The 23969-nt window shown below is 35.6% G+C and overlaps 1 protein-coding gene across 1 annotated transcript in view; it reads left to right on the plus strand.

The window, feature by feature from the left end:
* Positions 1–23969, plus strand: part of USP25 (ubiquitin specific peptidase 25) — a 220518-nt gene that overhangs the window by 117956 nt on the left and 78593 nt on the right. Inside the window, exons 5-9 of the mRNA XM_006889818.1 lie at positions 2485–2647; positions 7269–7355; positions 17218–17355; positions 20344–20420; positions 23337–23410. Coding sequence (XP_006889880.1) covers positions 2485–2647; positions 7269–7355; positions 17218–17355; positions 20344–20420; positions 23337–23410 — 539 coding nt within the window. The remainder of the gene's footprint in view (positions 1–2484; positions 2648–7268; positions 7356–17217; positions 17356–20343; positions 20421–23336; positions 23411–23969) is intronic.

A 23969-nucleotide genomic window follows, 5' to 3' on the forward strand; every position in this document is an offset into this window, starting at 1 on the left:
CTTTGAGCTGTGGTGCTGGGGAAGAGTATTGAGAATACCATGGACTGCTAGGAAAACAAACAGATTTGTTCTGGAAAGGGTTAAACCGGGTGGCTCCTTGGAGGCAAGGATTCTGAGGCTCCGTCTGACATACTTTGGACATGTTGTGAGGAGAGACTTGTCCTTAGAGAGGGACATCATGCTTGGGAGGGTGGAGGGACAGCGCAGGAGAGGAAGGCCCTCTATTAGGTGGATTGATTCGAAGACTGGGGTAATTGGCATGGGAGTGTCAGAGACAGTGCAATTGGCACAGGATAGAGCAGAGTTTAGGGCTGTTGTACATAGGGTCGCTATGAGTCACAAGCGACTCGAAGGCACATAACAACAACAACAACAACATGTTAGCTATACTTTTAAACCCCTTATTGCTTACTTTTACACCATTCTACACTTCTGTGAGTCTGGAACCATTGCATTGAATCCTACTTTTGACATTAAATGTAAAAAGTACCAGGGCAGCGTGGGGATGTATAAGTGTGACCTTTACTAATTCCAGAACAGCAGACTACCCCTATCAACAGCATCCATAGTATCTGTAGCATAAAACTAATTCCCATAAGGTTAAGCATGCCTGTTATGCTTCTGCACCAGTTTGTACTAATTTCAGTAACAATCCACTTGGTTAGAAATTGCTTTCTGTGGCTGCACAGACTACATAGAATCATACGATTATGGAGTTTATTAGGGAAGTTAACAGGTTATAACTTAGGTTGGCAACAGGATACAACTTCTTACAGAACAACTTCTGAAATTTTCTCCAACGCCCTTTTGCTTCAAGGCCCTTTAGCCTTCCGTTGTCAGATTTTTAGCTTTCATCCAGTATTGCAAATCTCTCTTAAAACTGCCAATTAAGGCATCTCCCTCTCAGTCTTCCAGTGAGCTTGGGCAGAGACTTCTGTTTTTGGTTCCATGGGTGACTGTCCCAGATCAGCCTGTCTCACGTTAGGTCTCTGGTTCTCTGCTGTGACTGCTGCTGCTGCTTCTGTAAGCTCCTGGATGAGTGACATAGGAATCATAGGCCTCAAAGTACATGTACTGCATTCTCTGCTTTTTTCTTCCTGGTGAGGAGACTCTGCAGAAAAAGATATACTTGCTGATAATAGCACTAATGTTCTATCCTACCTTTGAGCATTTTGTAATTAACCAAAGTGGGTTAAAATAATCTGCATAGTGGTTTTTTGTTTGTTTTTTTGTTTTAGAATAATAAATAGCCCTCAGAAATAGTCCTCAGAAAACAAACTGCGTAGTTTAACAAAAGAGGTTAAATTAGACAAAGTAATATGTGAAATTATTGATCATCATATATTGTTTTATTATTAGGAGCAAGAAAACTTTCATTGTTAAACAGTAACAGTAATAGGCATGTGCAGGTATATTTAAGGATTCTGTAAACTAGTTTATTTTTGAAAAGGTAATAATCTGTACATCTTCCAATATGTAGCTATTTATTTCAACAATATTAAGCATAACTTGTAGTGAAGTAGTGAACCCAGAAGTATTATCTGTAGCTATCATTGAGTCATGAATATTTGGAACTGAAAGGACCTCTAGAATTTCCTATATTTCTTTATTTTATGGAAGAGGAAGGAACCCTGGTGGCACAGTGTTTGACATTCTTAGCTACCAACTGAAGGATTAGCAGTTTGAACACATCACCATCTTTATGGGAGAAAGATGTAGTAGTCTCTATCACTTTGCAATCATGGAAAGCCTATAAGACTATTCTGTCATATAGAGTCTCTGTGGGTTGGTATTGAGTCAGTATTGGCGAGTTTGTGTGCTTTTTTGTTTTTATAGAAGAAAATGATATGTAGACACAAAAGTATCTTTTCTTCAATTATTGGTTCTTCCCATATAGTTCAAAATATTTGTTACATAAAATGAAAACAGTTTATTGTAATAAATGGTGGAATATATGCTTTACTGCCCCGGCAGCACACCTGTTAAAGTTCTTGGCTGGTAATTGAAAGTCAGTAATTCAAACACTGCCAGGCCCTGCTTCAGAAGAGAAAGATGTGGCAATTAGGTTCTGTAAACATACAACGGTACAAACTGTAGGAGGCAGTTCAGCTGTCACGTAAAGTTGCTATGAGTCAGGATTGTCTCAGAAGTGTTCGGACTTTTGCTTTGGTTTGGATCTTTGCATCAGTTTCCAAGGAAAATAACCATTTTATATTTGCTGAGATATAATTTAGTCAACTTTAAATTACATGGCAGTTTTTAAATGGTTTCTTTTTTAATTGAACTCCCTGAACTATTGGCATTTCAGTTGTTTTCTTACAGCAAACTAATGTCTGCCTGAATAAATTAGCATTAACTGTTGCTTTCCCAACTAGATTCTCCAGAGCATAAGCGATCAAAATTAAAATTTATGATATAATATAGCATATAGGATAGCCTTAAATTAATAATCACTTTTTCATTATTTTCTCTCTATTGTTTAAGAGTTCTTGAAGCCAGCATAGCAGAAAATAAAGCATGTTTGAAGAGGACTCCTACAGAAATTTGGAGGGATTCTCGAAACCCTTATGATAGAAAAAGGCAGGACAGAGCTCCTGTTGGGCTAAAGAATGTTGGCAATACTTGCTGGTTTAGTGCTGTTATTCAGGTAAGTTTCTTTAGTTGGTAGAAATAATAGCAGTGGGAAGAGGGATTGGGTCATTTACTTTAAAAGTGTAGACAAGATTTTAATAAGCTCACAGGTCTAATGTCTTATGAATTAGGCTGGAAATTGCAACCCTCAGATTCCCTCAGCCCTCACTTCACAATATGGAGTTTTAACAGGAGAGAACTACCTTTGATTTCTGTTCCTTCTCCCTGCCATTAGAAATTATTGTTTCCTGCACATTTAATAAAGCACAGGAAACAAGATATAAAGTCAGAATTGGCTGTAAGTCAGGACTTTACAGTGAAATGCTCAAAAGTGAGGTGGTCATATTCCCTGATTTGTTTGGCACAGTCAAACTCAGAGCTGACCTTCCTGTGGATTTCTGACATTTTAAATCATACATAGGAGGAGATTACCTATCTTAGTCCTGCGGAGTGGCTGATACATTTGATTCTCCAGAGAGGGACAGCATTTGATTTGGCAGTACAACTCCTTAACTACAATCCAGAGCTACTACTAAACCAAGGCACACCATAATAAAACACTGGAAATATTCCTTCATCTTGGGGAGACATCACAGTCACTTGGCATAACAAAGCCCCTAAAGATAATGTTTTTCATCCTACTTTGCTGTTATTATGTGCTGTTGAGTTAGAACTGATTTGTAGCTGACCCTCCAGCGAATTTTCAGAGGCTGTAAATTGTATGGGAGGAGAGTGTCCAACTTTCCAACAGCTGGTGGATTTGAACTGTGTGACTTTGTGTTTGCAACACAACTCTTTACCATTCAGCCACCAGAAATCCTACTTTGGTGAGTAATAGTGAGGGCCTTAAAAGTGTTTTAATGACAATTTAAGTTGGAATTGTTGGTCTCTTCCTGTCCAGAGCAAAGAAGAGAACAAAATCAAAGATGCATTAAAACAATTATTCCGTAGTACTAATGGACTTCATGAACCTCTTCCTTCATAATCCTGACAGAGGAAGAACTACATAATACATGGCTCCTAGTTGCTCTGAAAGAAATCACAGTAGAAGGTCATAGATAGACTTGGAGAAAAATGTGGAACAAAACTGAAGATTATAAAAATGGCCATATTTACTAGTTTATTTGGGATCTTAATCTCTCTTTTAGACTGGAGCTAATTCACCCTTATGGCTCAGCTTTCAGTGAGTAATAGACAAGCTCGGAAATTGAAAAGTACCACAAAGGAAGGACTCAATCATTAAAATAATCAACCATAAGAATCATTAAAAGGATAACATTTATGTAGTATAAAGAGTAGAAGATACAAAAAGTGTTGATAGAAAGATGAATTAAAGAAAGAATCAGAAGGAGGAAATAGGAAGAGTACTTACTGCTCATAATCAATGTCCTAAAACAAAAATGTGTGTGAATGATTGAATAGAAAAAGTTTGCTCTGTGAAGCTTCCCTAAAGCTGCAATAACCAATTAAAACAGCGAAAAGCTATAGTTAAAGAAAAAAAATACGTAAAGACAGAAATAAAAACCGACTACCTTAATAAAGGAGATTAAATAAGGCTGACTACTTACTTCTTGACAAAAAGATCTTTAAAATACTGAGCCAAAGTGACTGTTCCTTTAGATTTCCTTATCTAGGGAGGAGAATTGGAAGCAGGAGTGGCATCCACTTCCTAAACAACATGCCTCTGGAAATTATACGAATTTTAATATATGTTGATAGTTATAGAAAGGTTTCGGGCCTCTTGTTCATAGGGTCACTATGAGTCGTACTCGACTGGAAGGCAATCAACAAAAACAGGGAGGAAAAGTGTCTTCAGTAATAATGAAAAAAGTATTTTCAGTCAGGCAAAACTTGAAATAATATGTTACCACTACTATATGGCCTAGTGGCAAGAAACTGTGCTGCAATCCGGAAGGCACCCTGATTGGAGGCCACCAGCTGCTCTGTGGGAGAAGGATGGGCAGTGTCCTCTCACTGTCGCTGAAAACCCATGGGAAGGTCAGCTATGGGTCGGTTCCGACTCGATGATACACACAACAACAGTAATCTTATAGCACAGGTTCTCTTCAGAGGTAGCTCAGAATATAGAAATCAAATTAAGATTCTTCGGTTTGGTCAGTATTTTCTTTCCTTTTTAAATTTGTTATAATACATGTTTTTCTCTACCCTGAGATGCATTCTTCCTCTACCATCTGCCTGAAATGTGACTTCTTAATTGACATATCCAAAGAGTATCTTTGTATCATTATCTTTTTAGAATATGGCAACTATTAATACTGGCCAATTTTACCTTTACTAAAACTTTGGTGTGTTTGAAACATGTATCTGAATCGTTGGTGTTACTTTCTCTTTGCTCAGCCTTTATGCATGAAGTTTTAAAGTTCCTCAATTTTTTCCAGTACAGACATGTTTGAAAGTTCTTGTTTTCTATTATTTTTTCTTCTGTAACCTCATACTCTTTTCTCCATACTATTCCTGCTTTGTCTTTGTCATTCAAAACTTCTTTTCCTCTTACTTAAATACTGCTGGCCCCCAGTGTTCTAATCTTCCCTTTTAACCCTACCACTCGTTGTATTCAGCAACAATAACAACAATGATGTTACCATTAAGGTGTGTTTGCAACTCATTATTGACCTTGTAGGACAAGGTAGAACTGCTCCCTGAAGCATCTTTTATGTAAGCAAACTGCTGCATCTTCCTCCAGCAGAGCAACTAGTGGGTTCAGAATTTGCTAAACAGATAAATGGAAGTAATTCTTTCTACATATAGCTGTCTGTCTTTCTTTACTTTTTTTTTTTTTTTTTAAATATGGTAGCCTGTTTTCTTTGCATTCAGCTACTAAACAATTTTGTTTTCCTGTGGATTAAGAATCTAGCTATATTACCTAGGTGACTGCTCACCTTTTCTGAAAGTTACCAGAGAATTGTGATTTTCAAAACCCATACACTGTAGATCATAGAAAGCCTTGCATTTATATTGCAAGGTGGTTTACATACACAAATATACAGGGATGGAAAATACCTACAATGAAAATATTATAAATAGTACTGTATGGTACATTGTGTATGATGCTTTGTGATATTTTCTATTGTATTCTATTTCATTTTATAATTTTCTATCATCATAGCATACAGCTTACAAGCTAGAATTAAAGTACATTGTTCCAGAAGTGATTCCCCTGAATCCTTTTTCATCTGCTGCCATTATACTCTGAAAGATCAATAGTACTATATCCTTGGATCACAATTTTATTGTTTGTTTCCTGTGTAGATTTTGTGTTTCCTTTAGCATAAGCATTGCTTGTATTATCTTTGTGAGACTATCCAGCATCTGGACCAAAAAATTTCTTAATATTATATATTCTTAAAAAATTGTTATGTTAAAAATATACCTAACAAAATACATGCCATCTCAACAATTTCTTTATGTATACTTCAGTGATAGTACATTCTTCTGGTTGTACAACCACTCTTATTATCTTTTCACAAATTATTTCATCATCATTAATATAACCTTAATATTCCCTAAGCAGAAGTTCTACTTTACCCTTTCCTCTCACCTCTGATAACCACTGGTGGTGTTTTTATGTACCATTGAGTCAGAACTGAATTGTAGCTTACCCTGCAGTGGGTTGTTACAGGCTGTAAATTGAACAGGAGAAGTTGGCCCATCTTTCTTCTGTGAAGAAGCTAGTCAATTTAAACTTCATGCCTTTGAAATGGCAGTGCAACTCCTTACTATTGAGTCACCAGAGCTCCCTGGTAGCCACTAATAATTGCTAATTTCTATATATTTGCATATTTCATATAGAAGAGGGAAAATTTAACTTTTTTTTTTTTAATTTAGCTTTTATGGCTAACTTATTTGCTCAGCTATTTTAAAAGATTTTTCATGTTGTGGCATCTATCAGGACTTAATTTCTCTTTATGACTGAGTAGTGATTTAGTTTATGTATAAACCAGATTTCGTTCAGTCATTATTTGTTGAGGGTCATATTGACCTTTTTATTTCCTGTGAGAAGTGGACAATGAACGCTGGCATATGGGGTTTTTGTTTTGTTTTGCTTTTTTTTCTTTATTGCCTTTACTTCTGGGTTTATACTTAATGATTGCAATTACTTTGCCAGATCATATATTTTTGTATAATTAATGACACTAACTGTTGGGTAAATATCATGTATCTACAGTGTTCTAGACTTGATGCTTTTTATTTTGAGGAAACTGCTAGTTAATTACATAGCACTACAAAGATCAGAGAATTAGTAAGTACTTTTTAAAAGTTGGTATAATTTTGTGATTTATAATACAATAAATATTGCTAATACGGCATCCACTTCCAAAATGGCTTGCCTCTGGAAACTCTATGTACGAACAGTGCTCAGGCTGTTCGTTCATAGGGTCGCTATGAGTCGTCTACGTCTCGACGGCATTAAACAACAACAACAACAACAAAAAATGTATATCAAATCAATAAATGTGACTTTTTATTTGGAAAAGGAAATAGGCTCTTGTGTGTTAATTTTAACAATTTTATCTCAAAGTAAAAAAATAAGTCCCTGAGACTAGTTGTGATTTCACAGTTCTCTTAAAAGGGATTTCCCTTTTAGAATGTCTTAAATTTTTGTTATTATTTTTCAGTCTTTATTCAATCTTTTGGAATTTAGAAGATTAGTCCTCAATTATAAGCCTCCATCCAATGCTCAAGATTTACCACGAAACCAAAAGGTACAATATAAAATTTTAAAATAAAAGATAAATATTGTTTATATTCTCTTATCTATAATTGCTTTGTGGACATATGTCTCAAAAAATCTCAATTTAATGTCATATTAATCTCAAATGCTGCAGTAATTTTCTATTTATCAATACATTAAACTATACTAAGAAAATTCATGTTTTTCTTTATCTGTGTGTCAGGTTAATACTTCCTTTTTGTATATGCTATTTTACTGGTATTTTGAAACTTTGTTTCTTTGGTTTTTGTTTGTCAAATTTCATAAGTTTTATTTCAAGGTCTTTCCTGAATTGTCTTTAGGAAAATTATATAGAAATAGAATTTTCCAAAAATTTATTTTCTAGATGAGACCTTTAAAAATGAGTTTTGCTCTAGTTATCTTTATAAAGTTAGTCACTGACTTGTGAATCGTCTTTGTTGTGACTATTCTGTCATGAGTGATTATACAAGTCAAATGCTTTTTTGTTTTCACTGTTATTATCTTCTATTAATACTATTTTAATAAATCTTTTTCTTTGGAGGTTGGAAATATTACATATATCTTGTTGTTCTGTGTCATTAAATGGAAAGAACATAGCTGGTTCTCTAGTGGGTTTTAGAGGCTGTAAATCACTTGGAAGGAAATTACTCATTTTTCTCTTATGGAGCAGCTGGTGTATTCAAACCTGGTGCCCTTGGGTTGACAGTGTAACTCCTTACCACTAGGCTAACAGACTTCCCTATCTGTAACTTACAGATAAGTGAGTTTATACATCCATACATATATGAAAAATAAAGAAAAATTTACTTTAAAAAATTTGTTCTGTAAGTTATATGTACATTTGTGTTAATTTACGTATAACCTACATATGTGTAATCTTATACATGTTGTTGTTAGGTGCCCTCGAATCGAGTATGACTTATAGCAACCTTAGGGACAAAAGATCTGAACCCTGTTTTATTCTGTGCCATCCTCACAGTTCTTGGCACTCAAGAGCCTATTGTAACAGTCGCCGTGTTGTGAACCCGTCACATTTTCCAGCATTGTGTCCATCTCCAAGGAACAGCCCCTCCTAGGGACTGATCATTGTAGAAGGACATCATGTTCGGAAGGGTGGAGGGACAATGCAGGAGAGGAAGACCCCGATGAGACGGATTGATACAGTAACTAGGACAATAGGAGTCGGTGTATCGGAGTCAGTGAGACTGGCTAAGGACAGAGCAGGCTTCAGAGCTGTTGTACTTAGGGTCACTGTGAGTCATAGGTGACTTGATAGCACATAGCAACATCAGCAACATACCCAAAGTATGTGAGGTAAAGCCTCCTCATTCTTGCCTCCAAAGAGCACTCTGGCTATACCTGCTCTCAGACATATCTCTTTGTTTTCTTGGTTTTCCATGGGATGTTCAGGGTTCTTCTCCAGCACCATAACTCAAAGGCATTAATTCTTTTTCTGGCATCCTTATTCATTGTTAAGCTCCCAGATGCATACCAAGTAGTTGGTAAGACTATGGCCTAACTCAGATGAACCTTAGTCCTCAAAGTGACATCATTACTCGTTTTTGTTGTTATGTGCCGTCGAGTTGTTTGCGACTCATAGAGACCCTATGTACAACAGCCCTAAACCGTGCTCGATCCTGTGCCAATCTCATTGCCTCGGACACACCCATCCCTATTACCCCAGTCACTGAATCAATCCACCTCATAGAGGGTCTTCCCCTCCTATGCTGTCCCTCTACTCTACCCAGCATGATGTCCCTCTCTAAAGACCTGTCTCTCCTTACAACATGTCCAAAGTATGTCAAACGAAGCCCCAGAATTCTTGCCTCCAAGGAACAGCCTGGTTTAACCCTCTGTAGGATGAATCTGTTTGTTTTCTTGGCAGTCCATGGTACATTCAATACTCTTCTCCAGCACCATAGCTCAAAGGCGTCAATTCTCCTTTTATCCTCCCTAGTCATTGTCCAATCACTTTTTTTGTAATCATTACTCATACATGTATTAAAAATAAAGAAAAAATTACTTTTAAGTAAAATGACACAGAAATTTACTTAGACATTGAAGAAATGTTAGCAAAAACAGCTTTATTTTCCTTTGATGCACAATTAACACCCTTGGTACCAGCAATCAGGGAAGGAGGAAGATACATTGCACTGGAAAATCTGCCCTTAGGGACCTCTTCCAATTGTTGAGAAGTAATGATGTCAGTTTGAGGGGCTCTTTCTTGGAGAAGGAAGTAATGCTGGGAAGGGTGGAGTTTCGGTGAAGGAGAGAACGACTTTCAACCAGGTGAATTGATATGATGACTGCTGCAATGGGCTCTTGTGTGTCAGGAAGTGTGAGGATGGCACGGGATAGAATAGGGTTCAGATATTTTGTTCATAGGGTCACTATGAGTCATACTCAACAGCACCTAAAAAAAACCAGTGTTTTCTTATCTGTCAAGTAAAGACATTGTGCTACTGTTATTAGGTGCCGTTGAGTCAGCTCTGACTCATAGTAACCCTATGCACAATAATTTGGCATCTTGCCCTATCCTGAGCCAACTTTACTATGTCCAGCACACTTGACTTTATTGTTCTAGTCACTGTGTCAACCCATCTCATTAAGGATCTTCCTTTCTTATGCTAACCCACTACCTTTCCAAGCATTATTTTTCTAAGTACTGACTTCCTCACAGCATGCCCAAAGTATGAGAGTTTCACAATCCTTGCCTTCAAAGAATACTCTGGTTTCATTTTTTCAGGGACAAACCTGTTCTCTGGAGTCTATGGTATAGTCAATACTCTTCTCCAATACCACAACTAAAAGGCATTAATAATTCTTCTGTGACTTTATACATTGTCCATACCTTAGTATCTACATCATTGCTCTTTAGAGCAAAGACTATTTTTATGGCAAAGACCTTGAAAAGGTCCTTGGCAGCATATTTTCACAGTGCAACTCCTCTTTTGATCTCCTGACTGCTGTTGCCAAGGGTGTTGTGGATGTAAGTAAGATGAAATTATTGACAATTTCAGTACTTCCTCCATCTGTCATGATGCTGCCTGTCGGCTGGTGGAGAGCATTTTTATTTTCTTGATCTTGAGATTAAATCCATATTAAAAACTGTTCTGCAGGAAATGTGTTTATTCCTCCTCACTTTTGGCAAGGAGGACTGTGTATCTATTGCATTTGCATATCACAGGCCTTGTCATCTGCATATGACAGGTTGTTCATGAGTCCTCTTCTGATCCTATTACATTTTTCATCATCAAGTCCATCTTCTCAAATGATCTTTTCAGCATATAAATTGAATAGTGTGGAGAAAGGATATATTCTTGACATGCAGTATTCCCTTGCGCTGTTCAGACAAGACTTCTTGGTCTAGGTATAAGTGTTCTGGGATAGTAATTATTTTATAGAGTTGCTGTGAGAATTAAATGAGTAAGACCTGTAAAGTCCTGTACATATTAAGTGCTGCTGTTGTTGTTGTTGTTAAGTGTTACTGAGTTGTAGATGACTCATAGTGACCCTATGAAGGAAAGACCTGAACACTTGTATAACTTTCGTTGTTTCTCTAAGTTCATAGAATTTTCGGAGACAGTCTGTATCAGAAGTGGATGCCACTTCTGCTTCCAAGCCTGTTTTAATCTGGGAGCTCCAAACACTGTCTGTAGTGGGTAACCATTATCACATTCGACACATCAGTGTCACAGTTTTTAGCATTACAGCAACCACAAGTTACCTCTGTACAGCAAATTGACAGACCATTGCTATATCACTTAGAAGAATGTTTTACACAAACAATTAAAACTAGGCCTGAGGGCATTAGATTAAAATCACCTGTCTTTGGCCTTATTAAGTTTTGTTTTTGTTGTTAGTTGTCATTGAATCAAGTATAACTTATCGAGACCATATGAACAACAGATCTGAACTTCCTCATTATCCTGAACCATCCTCATTATCTCTGATGTCTTTGAGCTCATTGCTGCCATTACTGTGTCAATCCATCTCATTGAGGGTCGGTCATCTTCTCTTTTACTGACCCTCTAACTTTCCTAGTGTAATGTCCCTTTACAAGAAATAATCCCTACTAACAACATGCCCAAAGTATATGAGGTGAAACGTCACCATCCTTGCCTCTAAGGAACAATCTAGCTACTCTTTGTCTAAGACCTCTCTGTTCTTTTGGTAGTCAATGTAATATTCACTACACTTCTCCAACATGACTCAAAGGCATCAGTACTTCTGTTGTTAATTATATTTCTCTTAGCTTTTTAAACAATTGACCTGATTTCCATGCAGTAATTCATACTAATCGAAACATAATTATGATGAAATGCTTAATTATAGTGCTTTTATGATTGTATAAACACCTACAATATTAAAGTAATAAAGATAATGATGTTAAACTTTTAAGTTTCAATATAATATACAACTTTGTGGTCAGTCTCAGTGATGATGATAATGATGATGTTATGTGTTGTTGAGTCACTTGCAACTCATTGTGACCCTATGTACAATAGCCTTGAAACCTGCTCTATCGTGTGCCATTACTGTACTGTCTTTGACATATCTGCTCTCATTATCCCAGTCACTGAATCAATCCATCTCATTGATAGTCTTCCTCTCTTATTCCATCCCTCCACCCTTCCAAGCATGATGATGCTCTCCAAGTACTGATCCCTCCTTGGAACATGTCCGGGTGTATGTCAGATGAAGTCACAGAATCCTTGCCTCCAAGGAACAGCCTGGTTTACCCTCTCTAGTATGAACTTGTTTGTTCTCCTGGCACTCCATGGTATATTCAGCTATTCTCCAGCACCACAGCTCAAAGGAAATTCTCTTTCTATCATCCATAGTCATTGTCCAGCTCTCTGACACGTAACAAGCAATTGGGGAGACTATGGCGCACTTTAGTCTCCAGACTGAAGTCGTTGCTCTTCAGAACTCTGGAGAAGTCCTTGTCAGCTGATTTTCCCAGTGCAGTTCATCTCTTGATTCTTGGCGGCTGGTATGAAAAGTGTTGATTATGGAGCTAAGCAAAGAAAAGCTGTTTACAGTCTCAATCTCTTCACTATTATAATGATGTTGTCAGGTAGCCCAGAGGTGAGAATCTTTTCTTGATGTTGAGCTTTAAATCCATATTGAAGTCTGCACTCCTTGAACTTCTACAGCAAGTGCTTTAGGTCCTACTGTTTGAGCAAGCAAGATTGTGTCTTCTGCATAACACAGGTTATTGATGAGTCTTCCTCCACTCCTGATGCCATATTTCTCCTCATAGAGCCCAGCCTCCCTGACTATCTGTTCAGCAGTATGGAGGTAGGATACATCTCTAGCATACACCCTTCCCGATTTTGGATCATGCAGTGTCCCCTTCTTAGTGATACATTGCTAAATTTCCTTCAAAATATACTTTTAAAAAACCCTTTTTGAAAAGAGCAAGGGCAGCATGGGGATGGCAGGGTCTCCTAGACTTGTAATAACTCCACAAGGGGAACTGCCTTGATCATCATCATCCACAGCACAAAATAAATGCTCATGAGGTCAGATGTGTCCCCCACACTCTTGCACCACTTTCTTACTAATTCCAACCTGATTCTGCTGCTCTACTAGGTCCAAAATCCATTGTAATTGCTCATAGACTATATAGAACCGTTAGTTAATTAAGGAAGTCAGAATGCTGTAATTTAGGATGTTAACAGGTTGCTGTCATTCAGTAAGACAGTTGATTGCATGTGCTTGTAAACACTTCAACCTTTAACCTCATAGCTTTAGGGGGTGTTACAAAGTTGTTAGTCCTGCCAATTATGGCTGTCCTCCCCAGTCCAACAAACCTGGGCAAAGGCTTCTAGCTCTGGTTCTGTGAGGTAGTAATCCTAAGGTCAGCTCTGTTTTATGCCAAGTCTTTGGTTCTGTGCTACTGCTGCTCCTGTAGGCCCTGGTCTGAGCGGCACAGGAATCTGGCTCTAAAGGATGTGGACTCTGTTTTCTGCTGCTTTGTTCTGGATGGTGAGATTCCCAGTGTCTACTGCAGAATCTGATCAGTCTAAAACTAGCCAATCCCTTGTGAATAGACAAGCGCATTTTATTCTCATGTCCCCATTTAAACTTAGAGCTAGGAAAGCCATTTTGAACAATAAATCTTTGACACTATACTCTTGGTCTTCAAACATTTGAAATATTTATAATGCAAACAACTGAGCATATAACTTGATTTATAACTGACCTTTTAGGAAATCCTCAAGCCATATTAAAGTTTCAAGCAGTTATATGTAAATTTTATGAAAGGAAACCAAGATCACTTGACAGTATTTCCATCTCACAGAAAACCTCTTCAGGAATTGCAGTTTTCCATGCAGCATCTTTGACTTTCACTTTCCTATACTGTAATGAGTTAATGACAATTAATTATCCTTTTACTGTCATTGAATTGTAGGTAAAATTTGCCTTACATTTAGAATTATTATGTCAAATTATATAGTCCAACCTTTTTTTTCCCCATATATCTGAAATTTAGTGCTTTTCAAAGTTCTGTTGTTGTGTAATGTGGAATCAGAACTGAATTGTAGCTCACCCTCCAGAAGATTTTCAGGAATTTGCATGTGAGATAATTGCCACTTTTTGTCCTGTTTAGCAGCTGGTAGATTTGAACCATGTGACTTTTCAGTTGGCAGCACAATTCCCTAGCACCAAGCCACTAGAACTCCCTTTTCAAAGCTTTCGTTTAGTTTAATCTGCAAAGTGATGGAAAATTTCAGTTTTGTAGTATTACAAAAAGAAAAAAAATTGTAAAATAGAATTGTACGTTTTGATGTTTTAAGCATCAAAATAAAATGTTAAGAAAAAATATCCAAAACAACAAGAATACTTTAGATAGTTTTGGGGTCAAATTGTGTCATCGAGTTGGAACTGACTCATGGCTGACCCACTAGTGGGTGATCAGAGGGAGTAAATTTTAAAGGAGGAGATTTCTCATCCTCCTCTCTAGCAACTGGTGGATTTGAATTTCATACTCTTGGGATTTCAGAATACTACTTACTACACAATAGAGAAACCCAATCAATCTTCATTATCTTTCTGGAGAAGTTTGTTTCTTGTAGTGAAAGAGCCGGCATATGTAAATGCCTCTCAAAATAAAGGTTTGATGGATTTTCCAACTTCCATTCTGAAAAAAGAGAAAACCAATGTATTTAAAAATATCTTGTGCAATTTTACATAAAATTGTTCATAACATGAAAATGTTCTCTTAAGTTGATGTGTAGAGATTGGTTCACACTGTAAAATTAAGTGCACACAGGGTATTCTGCAGCCACTTAACTGCAGCCCTGAAATCTGCTCTTTCTAGGATTGGGGATACTCTGGCAAATTGGTAGCAGTCCTAGACAGATAAATGTTTCTGTGGAGAGCAAAAACCCTACCTGGGTAAGTTTTGAGCAGACTCCTCATGACTTCTGCAAATCTTGCTTTGTGGGTTGAAATGGCATAAGCCAACTAACAGAAGTATAGAAGTCATGGTTCTGAGATCAACAAGCTATGGACAAAAGCAGCAGCACTATGGGGCTACTTCCAAAATTACTCCTGGATTCTGAGGAGAATTTAGTTGCTAAATTTTTGCTTAACATAAACATATATTTTGCTTCATATAAACAGCCATGTGTTTGGAACGGTAACTGTGTTTATTGATAAAAGAGGAATAATTGTAATTTTGTTTTGTGTTGGGAAATTAACTTTTCCATGGCTTTATAATTGATTGAATGCAAAACTGGTTGGTGTTTTTTTATATTAAAGCATTTCATTTTTTTTCTGAGCTTTTCAGAAGAACTTTAGTTAATTTTCAAAGTTACTACTTAGATACTTGTTCATTTGCTAGAAACAGTGAAAATTATTTATATTTACAGTAATAATGAATAGATTGATCTTAGAAACTTAAGGATATTTTTAGATATCATTTGTAAATTGAATATTTATACTTTGTGCTAATTTATTTATATAGAACAGTTGGTGAAGAGAATAGGATATACCAGAGAAAGATGAATTAATATTAAAATTACTTAATTAATTTAATTAATATTAAAAATTCCCATTTTCATCTTTACTTTTATAAGGAATTTATTATTATGCTAAATAAAATAAAATCCATGTTTCTAGAACATGATAGTATGTCAAGGAGCTCTGGTAGCTTAATGATAAAGTGTTAACACTGCAAACCTAAAGGCATACATACAGTTCAAATCCACCAACTCCTCCATGGGAAAAAGATTGGCAATCTCCTCCTGTGTAGTTGTTGTTAGGTGCCTTTGGGTCAAGTATGACTTATAGCTATTCTTTGAACAACAGCTCTGAATCCTGACCTATCCTTTGACATCCTCATCATTTCTGATATACTTGAGTCTATTTTTGCAGTCATTGTGTCATTCCATCTCGTTGAGTGAGGGTCTTTTTCTCTTTCATTAAACCTATATTTTTCCAAACATGGTATCTATTTCCAAGGAATAGCCTCTCCTATCAACACGTCCAAAGTATGTGAAATGAAGCCTTTTCGTCTTTGCCTCCAAGGGGCACTGTGGCTGCACTTTGTCCAAGACATATCTGTTTGTTTTTTTGGCAGTCCATGGGATATTCTGTACTCTTCTTACTGCCTCTGACAACCCACTGGAGGGTCAGCTGAGTCAGTTCCAACTAGACGGTAGATAACCTCAACAGTATTCTGTCAAATTTGGTTAGTACACTTTGTGATTGATGTAATTGTTACATTTTAGGCAAAATATTGGCATCTAGTTTTATTCCCTTCCATTCATTGCTTTAGGCTTCTAATTATATTGTCTGGGCAGTAAGTATACAGATATACACAGACATGTACATACACACTTTAATAATTTCATAGTATGTACAATGTTAAAAATATCAACTATGTAAATGTGGAAGTTTTTTTTCATTTAAATAGTATATGTATACTTTATCTGCTAATATTTTTTTATTGCAAGAGCAATAAAATAACTCTAAGACATTCTTATCTGATATTTTTCCACAAAATACTTCACTAGGTATATGAATTACATTTTTTAAATTTCTTATTTGTTTTAAAAGAAACTGAGTAATGGCATTGGTGAGTTTATGGGTTTATTCTTTCTGCAAAGTTCAGTTTCTCATCCTTTAGAATTGTCTACTTTGTATACTAAAAAGTTGTTGAAGAAGTATGTAATTCTTATCCCTGAAGTCTACAGCCTTCTTGAGAAACAATGCACAGTAAATAAGATTTCAAATGGAAGTAAAAGGGTGATATAATAACTAGTTTCATGTCACCTCCTACAGTGATGTTTGGCAATGAATTGTTCAAGTAAGAGTTTTTCTTTCAATAGGTGTAGAATTTAAAGGAATCATTGACTTGAAGGTATCTGGAAAGACTACATGGAAGAGTAGAAATGTTCTTAAATGGGTTTATTGAGATAAAGTACTTCGAGCAGTGCCTGGCACACAATAAGCACTTACTGAAAGTTATTATTGTTGTTGTCATCAGTAACAGCTGGACTTTGCTGAATGGAATTATTATAATAAACAGACTTGAAAGAGGATCCTTTTGCTGCCTGAGTAAATAGCATATACAGAAGTTCTTCATGGTTTGCTATGAATATATGGCACTTATCCTGAAATTGTGAGCTTAGTGTCAGGTTTGTTGTTTTTTGTTCCTCAGCTATTTTTATTCCAGATTACTTGAATGTTTTGTGTCACACTAAATCAAATCTTGTTCTTAATTTATGATGGATGATTGTTGAATATATTATTAATATGCGTACTTAACACTTGTGCACTTGTGTAAATTCAAAATATCTTTTTACCAGCACCTTTTAGAACTTTCACTTAGGTTTTGTCTGTTTGTTTTTTAACAGGAGCATCGGAATTTGCCTTTTATGCGTGAACTTCGATATCTGTTTGCACTTCTTGTTGGAACAAAAAGGAAATATGTTGATCCATCACGAGCAGTTGAAATTCTTAAGGATGCTTTTAAATCAAATGACTCTCAGCAGGTAGGTTTGTTGTATTTACTTGCTTAATAACCATTCTGCATTTTGTTTAGTTTAATTATTCCTAGTGCACATTTTCAGTGATACATTTTAAGATGTGATTATTCAGCTTTATTAAAAATGACCTTCACTTCAGTGTAAGCATCACTGTCGGCATCTTACAAAGGCAGGCATTCAAAGCAGGCTTATATTTTTCTTAGAGAACAATGTATTTAAATATTGTGTTTGATTATTCTCTTGGGAAAAAACAGCACGTTGTCTTAAACTTTAAAATAACCAGGAATCACTTAAAAAACATTGTATATTTAGAGGAATACATTTTTAAGAAGGAATAATGATGTTTAAAGTTTTATTATAAAGGAAACTATATCTCAGGACTTAGTTATATAGTTTATAATTAATAATTGCAAACATAAGTATAGAATACAAACATTAAATTAAACTAAACTTATTTACATAGTTAAAACTCTTCACAAATGTATAGTAATCCAGTGTTTATAGATTACATATGGTTTTGATATGCCTTAGTTCTTTTACCGAATAATTTCAAAATCTACACATATATTTGTATATAGATATAGATAACTATCCTACTTTATGAAGAGTTTAATGTTGACTTTGTTATTTATTTTACATTGTTTACATAATGCTATTATGGTGCTTTTCTATTTCATAAAAAATACAGTGGATATTTTTCCATAAAATATATTTTATTAATAGAAAATGTTTATAAATTATCATTTGCACATTTAACATGAGACATCAGAGAAATGAATGAAGAAAACAAGAGGGAAAAAGAGTAGCAGGGAATAAAAGAAACAAAGTGGAACAGTGAAGACATTTTGATTGATTTTATTCTAGTTATGATTAGAAAATGTTGCATTGTGATTAGAAAATATTGCTTATAATATTTTAACTATTGGAGTTTTCTGATATTTGTGTAAAGTGGCCTAGTGGTAAGAAGGCATGCTACAATCCCAAAGGCATGAGGTTCAAATCTACCAGTTGCTCTGTGAGAAAAGAATGGGCAGTTTTTTCCAGTGCAGTTTACTGCCTCTGAAAACCCACTGGACGGTTAGCTATGAGTTGGTTCCAACTCTAAGGCACCCAACAACAACACATTACTTTATAAGGGGATCTTGGTGGCATATTGGTTAAGAGCTCAATGTTAACCAAAAGGCCAACAGTTTTAACTCTCTCCTCAAAGAAAAAAAAATGTCACTCTACTTCCATAACCAGTCACTGTCACTCACTCTCTGTCTCTCATTGCCATTGAGTCAGAACCAACTCATAGCTGAGCTGTCATTTGTTTCCAAAGCTGTACATTTGAACTGCCAGAGATACATACACAATAGGTTTTAATTTTACAGTGCAGTTCCCTACAGGCTGTGCTACTAGTTAGTGTTCCCTTTATACAAACATACAACTTTGAAAACCCCATGGGGCAGGTCACTGTAAGTCAATATTGGATTGATGGCAATGACTTTGGTTTGATTTTAATACATGGTCAATTTGAATTTTACATTTGTATGCTTGAATAGAAGGTATTGCCTCTAATATGATATGATGCTATAATGTATTTGGATATATGAAATCTACCTTATTTTATTGATCCCAGTATTTATTGTGCTTACTTGTTTTTGTCTGCTTTACCTTTTGTATCTTGAGAATAGTTTGTTAAAGGCTCTTAGATTTATTGAATCTATGTGTTTTTTCTTGGATTTCCTATTCTTTTTTTATATAGGTTCCACTAGGTCACTAGATCTCCCTTTTGACTATATTATTTGGTTTATAAATATTCACAACTGTTAAACCTTCATTGTGAATTTTAACTGATGATATAAGCATCATACTTTGTCTGATAGCGTCAAATGCTGCTATGCTATTTCAGGTTTTCTAGTATATCCCACTTGTCCTTTTATTTTTATCTTTTCATGTTTTTACATTGTAATTTTATCTTTGGCATGTAGTATAAGGTTGAATTTTAGTTTATAAGTTCATTTTAAAATATTTTTATTTGAGTATATGAATGTATTTCCTTTGTATCTACCTCTAACATTGTCATCAGCTGGTTGGTTAAAAACTACAGAAATTTATTTTGCCACAATTTGGCATGCCGTGCTGTTTCTGCGTGTTTTAAGGGAGAATCTATTCCATACCCCCCCTTTTTTTTTTAAAGTTCTGATACTCTAGAAACCTTTGGCATACTGTAGTTTTTCATGTGACTCATCTACTGTGTTCATTGGAGCGTGTCATTCTTTGTGTATCTGTGTTTCTATGTCTCATCTCTTATACTTACTAGTGATATGGTTTAAGGGCCACCTTAATAACTTTGTCTCTACTTTATAAACTTTCTCTGCAAAGGTCCTACTTTCAAATAAAGTAGCATTTGTGGATTTTAGGATTTAAGACTTCCAGATATATATTTTTAGGGGAAACAATTAAATCCATAATAGCAAGTTAAGCACATATTTATTAAGAAGATGGATCTCTTTTTTATAACTTAATATCTCCATGGCTCAATGTATGTTTTATCTATTCCCTTTATCAAACTTTTTTCTGCTAGATTTTCCACTTAATTATTTTTAGTTGGTTGTATTTTTTAGGACGTTACTTTCACTTTATTTTCTAGTTCTTGAGTTAGTTAAATATAAGAAGAACTCTTTAATAATGGGGATCTTTCACTTTAGAAAGATTAGAGTTCCCTTTTGGGAGACAGCTCTTTTTATTTTTTTAAATGCTATTTTTAAGTTTGAATTACAGTGTTTTTCTAAAGTAAAGCTCAATAACAATGATGATGAGCATATCTTTATTTTTCTTGATTTTATAGAGTTATAGAAGTATCTTGTATTAATGTGAAGCATGTGATATAATAACCTTTGTGCAGATTAGTAATTATAATTTAAATGACAGGGTACAGTTTTCTTGTTGTGACCTTTAGTATGTTTATAAGTAGGCACAAATCACAACAAAACTTTTTTCCTCCCACAGCAAGATGTAAGTGAATTTACACACAAATTATTGGACTGGTTAGAAGATGCCTTTCAAATGAAAGCTGAAGAGGAAACGTAAGTTAACTTGACATTTCATGATGAAATTTTAGAAAAATTTTGATTTCCTCTAGTATAGCATATTGAAAAATGAAACAAGATATACTTATGGGAACTTAAGTGCTATTTATGTTGTTAATAAGATATTTGTAATTTGTGACCATGGACACTGCATACAAGCACTAAGCTTTTACTATATCGGTATCTATTCAGAAATATGTTAATAATGAGCCCCAGGAGGTTTAATCCACAGTTTTTTGCTTAGATTCAGCAGTCATTTCTATGAGTAGGAACAGGTGACTAGTAGAGACAGAGAGTAGAAGTGTTAATTATGAAGAAGTTCTTTCATGTGGAAATATGAGAACACAACTATGAAGTCAATTCTCAATGCTTCCTGCTTTTTATTGTGTACTACTTGGATTTAACCATTTAGACAGATTATTTACAGTGCATGACTAACCTCTGTAAAGTAGGACACTGGTACACGGTCAGGGTGATTCTGCTTCTACTCTCATGAAGCCACTCCCTTATTATGAACCTTTTACACAATTAAAGCTCTGGTGGCTGAGTGACAAGAAGCTGTATTGAAATCTCAAGGCATGCAATTTGAATCCACCAGCTGCTCCAGGGGAGAGAGATGGTCATTTCCTCTCATGTAATTAACTGCCTCTGAAAACCCACCATACAGTCAGCTATGGGTCGCTTCCAACTCGATGGTATACAACAACAACAACCCCATTAAAATGTCTTTTTGAAGCATAAGTGGAAATTTTAGACTTTAGTACCACAAGGTTGTGACCTGTAGTAGTTACCATTTATTTCTGGATACTGCACATCCAGTATCTAAAATTCTCTTTTTTCTGTTTTTTTTTAAAGACCTAGTTTAATTGTTTAATAATTATCATTATTGTATTATCTGGTAAAAGATTAAAGTGGCATTATTCTAATGCTAAATGTTAACAGCAGAGGTTGTTTGAAGACTTTAATGAGACTCTTTTTATTACCAAATTTCCAAGACAAGAGTTAATTTCATAAATTGCATCCCCTTGATGTTCTACGATCATGTTTAAAGTAGACCAAAAGTTCACTTTTCTTGTAATTTAATGAAAAGAGAAATTATTCCAAGAGTTATTGTTGTAAGCCTCAGGGATACTAATGTCATTTCTATACCTGAATAGACCAGGGATTCTGCAACTGAAGCCTCTTCTCTTTTGTTTGAGTGTAGTTTCTGTAGTGCTTTAGGTGTTGAATTTTATATTCTTTCATTTTAAAGTTGTTGTTGTTGATTGCCATTGAGTCAAGCATGACTCATAGTGACTCTATGAACAAAAGGCCTAATGCCTTTCCATAACTATCATCAATTCCAAGTTCATAGAGTTTCCAGAGGCATGTGGTTTAGGAAGTGGATGCCACTTCTGCTTCAAAACCTGTTTTACAACTGGGAGCTCCACCAAACACTGTCTACATTGGGGAAACCATTATGGTATTTGATATCCCAATGGTACAGGCTTCAGCATCACAGCAAACTCAGGTTACTTCGTTCTGCACATTGACAAAGAGTGATGTACAAAGTGGAATAGTGTTCCTCCAGATATAACAGCACTAGTTTCATTTAGCAGTGGTCAAGTCAAATACAATTGAGAGTAAGTTTTGCACCCAAGACGTGCACTCTGTTCTGTAACTAAAATAATTTCTGTACATTTATAGGGTTTAGAGAGTTTAGAGAGTTTTTAAGAGTTTCTAGAGGCATCCGGTTTAGGAAGTTGATGCCACTCCTGATTCCCAGCATAAATCTATCTGGAAGCTCATCCAAACATTGTACATAATGGGAAGCCATTATGGTTTTTGACAAGACTGTGGAAGAGTGCAGCTTCACAGCAACAGGACCTCCATGATTAACACTATCTCCTTAAAATACAGAAAGAATAGCAAAATTTCAAACCTTTCGCTATTTGACAAACTTTATTATTTCACATTATAAAAAATTTTTAAAAAAATATAAATTATTTCTAAAGCTTAGTGATTAGTGCAGTTCAGACACAAATCAGGGTTGCTGAAAATGGTGACAGAAACTCTGGTAAGTATAATAGAGAAAGTTGTCTTGGTTTCATTTTTGCCAAGCTTCCAGTCCTTAAGGGTCAAGGGTCAATTGCTTTTAGCCCACAAATTCTGAATTTTAAATTCAGTTGGAAGAAATTTCTTAAGAAATTAGTTATGATTTATGTCTACAATATATGAGAGGACAAAGAAAATGAGGGGTGTTTGGTCGTCCCCCCAACTATCTTGAGTCATTGACATTTGAGAGCTCTTTCTTTCTTGACTGAGTAGGAAATTTTCCTTTCCATATATCCAAAAGTAGAAGATGAACAGAAACCCTTTGGTTAGCACTAAGGATTAAATGAAATAGTGGCCATCAGGGTTCTAAGTATTTAGTGTTGAAACATGTAAAATCCTCATTAAGCAACAGAGCAGGCCTTCTCTAGTGGTGCTTTCAGTTGGGGGTGGTGTGCACTCTTCTGTGTAAAAAAAGGAAGTGAAACATTGAAATTTTATAGCAACAATTTCAGATAAAGAATGGATTTTTCCCTTTCTCAACAAGTTCAGTTAAGTATGTTTTATACAGATTCATACTCAAAATTATGAGATTGACATTTATAATGATAATAAAGAAAAATTATTGAGTACACATTCTTAGTACTCTTTGAGGAGTATTCCACAAAATCTGTGAGTCAAATCATCACCTAGTGTTATGGTTTATAAATAAGAAATAATAAATCAACTTGCCTGTGGTAATACTGTCGGTTGTAGAACCTACAAGTGTCATGACCACTGATTCATAAAATTATCATTGTATCTTTTAGTTCTTTTAATATATGCATATTATTTATAAATCTAAAAATTAAACCTACATTTCTATTTTTTAATATGTTTTAGGGATGAAGAAAAACCAAAGAACCCGATGGTAGAGTTGTTCTACGGACGATTCCTAGCCATGGGAGTACTTGAAGGTATAGTTGCATGTGTTTATTTTTTATCAAAATGAAGGAGAGATGTCTGACACTATGCCTCTATTTTGATACCGTTGTTGTTGGTGTCACTGAATTGATTTCATAGTGACCCTGTCTAAGGAGCTCTGGTGAATCCACTACTCCATAGGAGAATGATGAGCATTCTTCTCCCATGTGATTTACTGCCTCTGAAAACTTGCTGGAGGGTCAGCTATGGGTTGTTTTCTACTAAATGGCACATAACAACAGTGAGTCTATATACAGCTGTATATAGCTGATTGAGACTGTGTGTTCCTGAACTAATTTATCATCTCCTGTACCACCGTTAATTGGGACAGTCCATCTCTTTGGGGTCTTCCTCTTCTTCATTGACACTCTTCTTTTTATTTTTAAATTTTTTTTTAAATTATTGGGGAGCTCTGGTGGCCTAGTGGCAAGGAGCTGCAACTACAATCCCAGAGGTACACGGTTCGAATCCACCAGATGCTCTGCCGGGAAAAGGAGGGACAATCTCCTCCTGTACCAGTCAGATCTGATTTGACGGTATACTCACACAAAA

The sequence above is a fragment of the Elephantulus edwardii genome, unplaced genomic scaffold (assembly GCF_000299155.1).
Source record: "Elephantulus edwardii isolate Elephantulus edwardi_28Jun2011 unplaced genomic scaffold, EleEdw1.0 scaffold00081, whole genome shotgun sequence".
NCBI classification, from domain to species: Eukaryota; Metazoa; Chordata; class Mammalia; order Macroscelidea; family Macroscelididae; genus Elephantulus; species Elephantulus edwardii.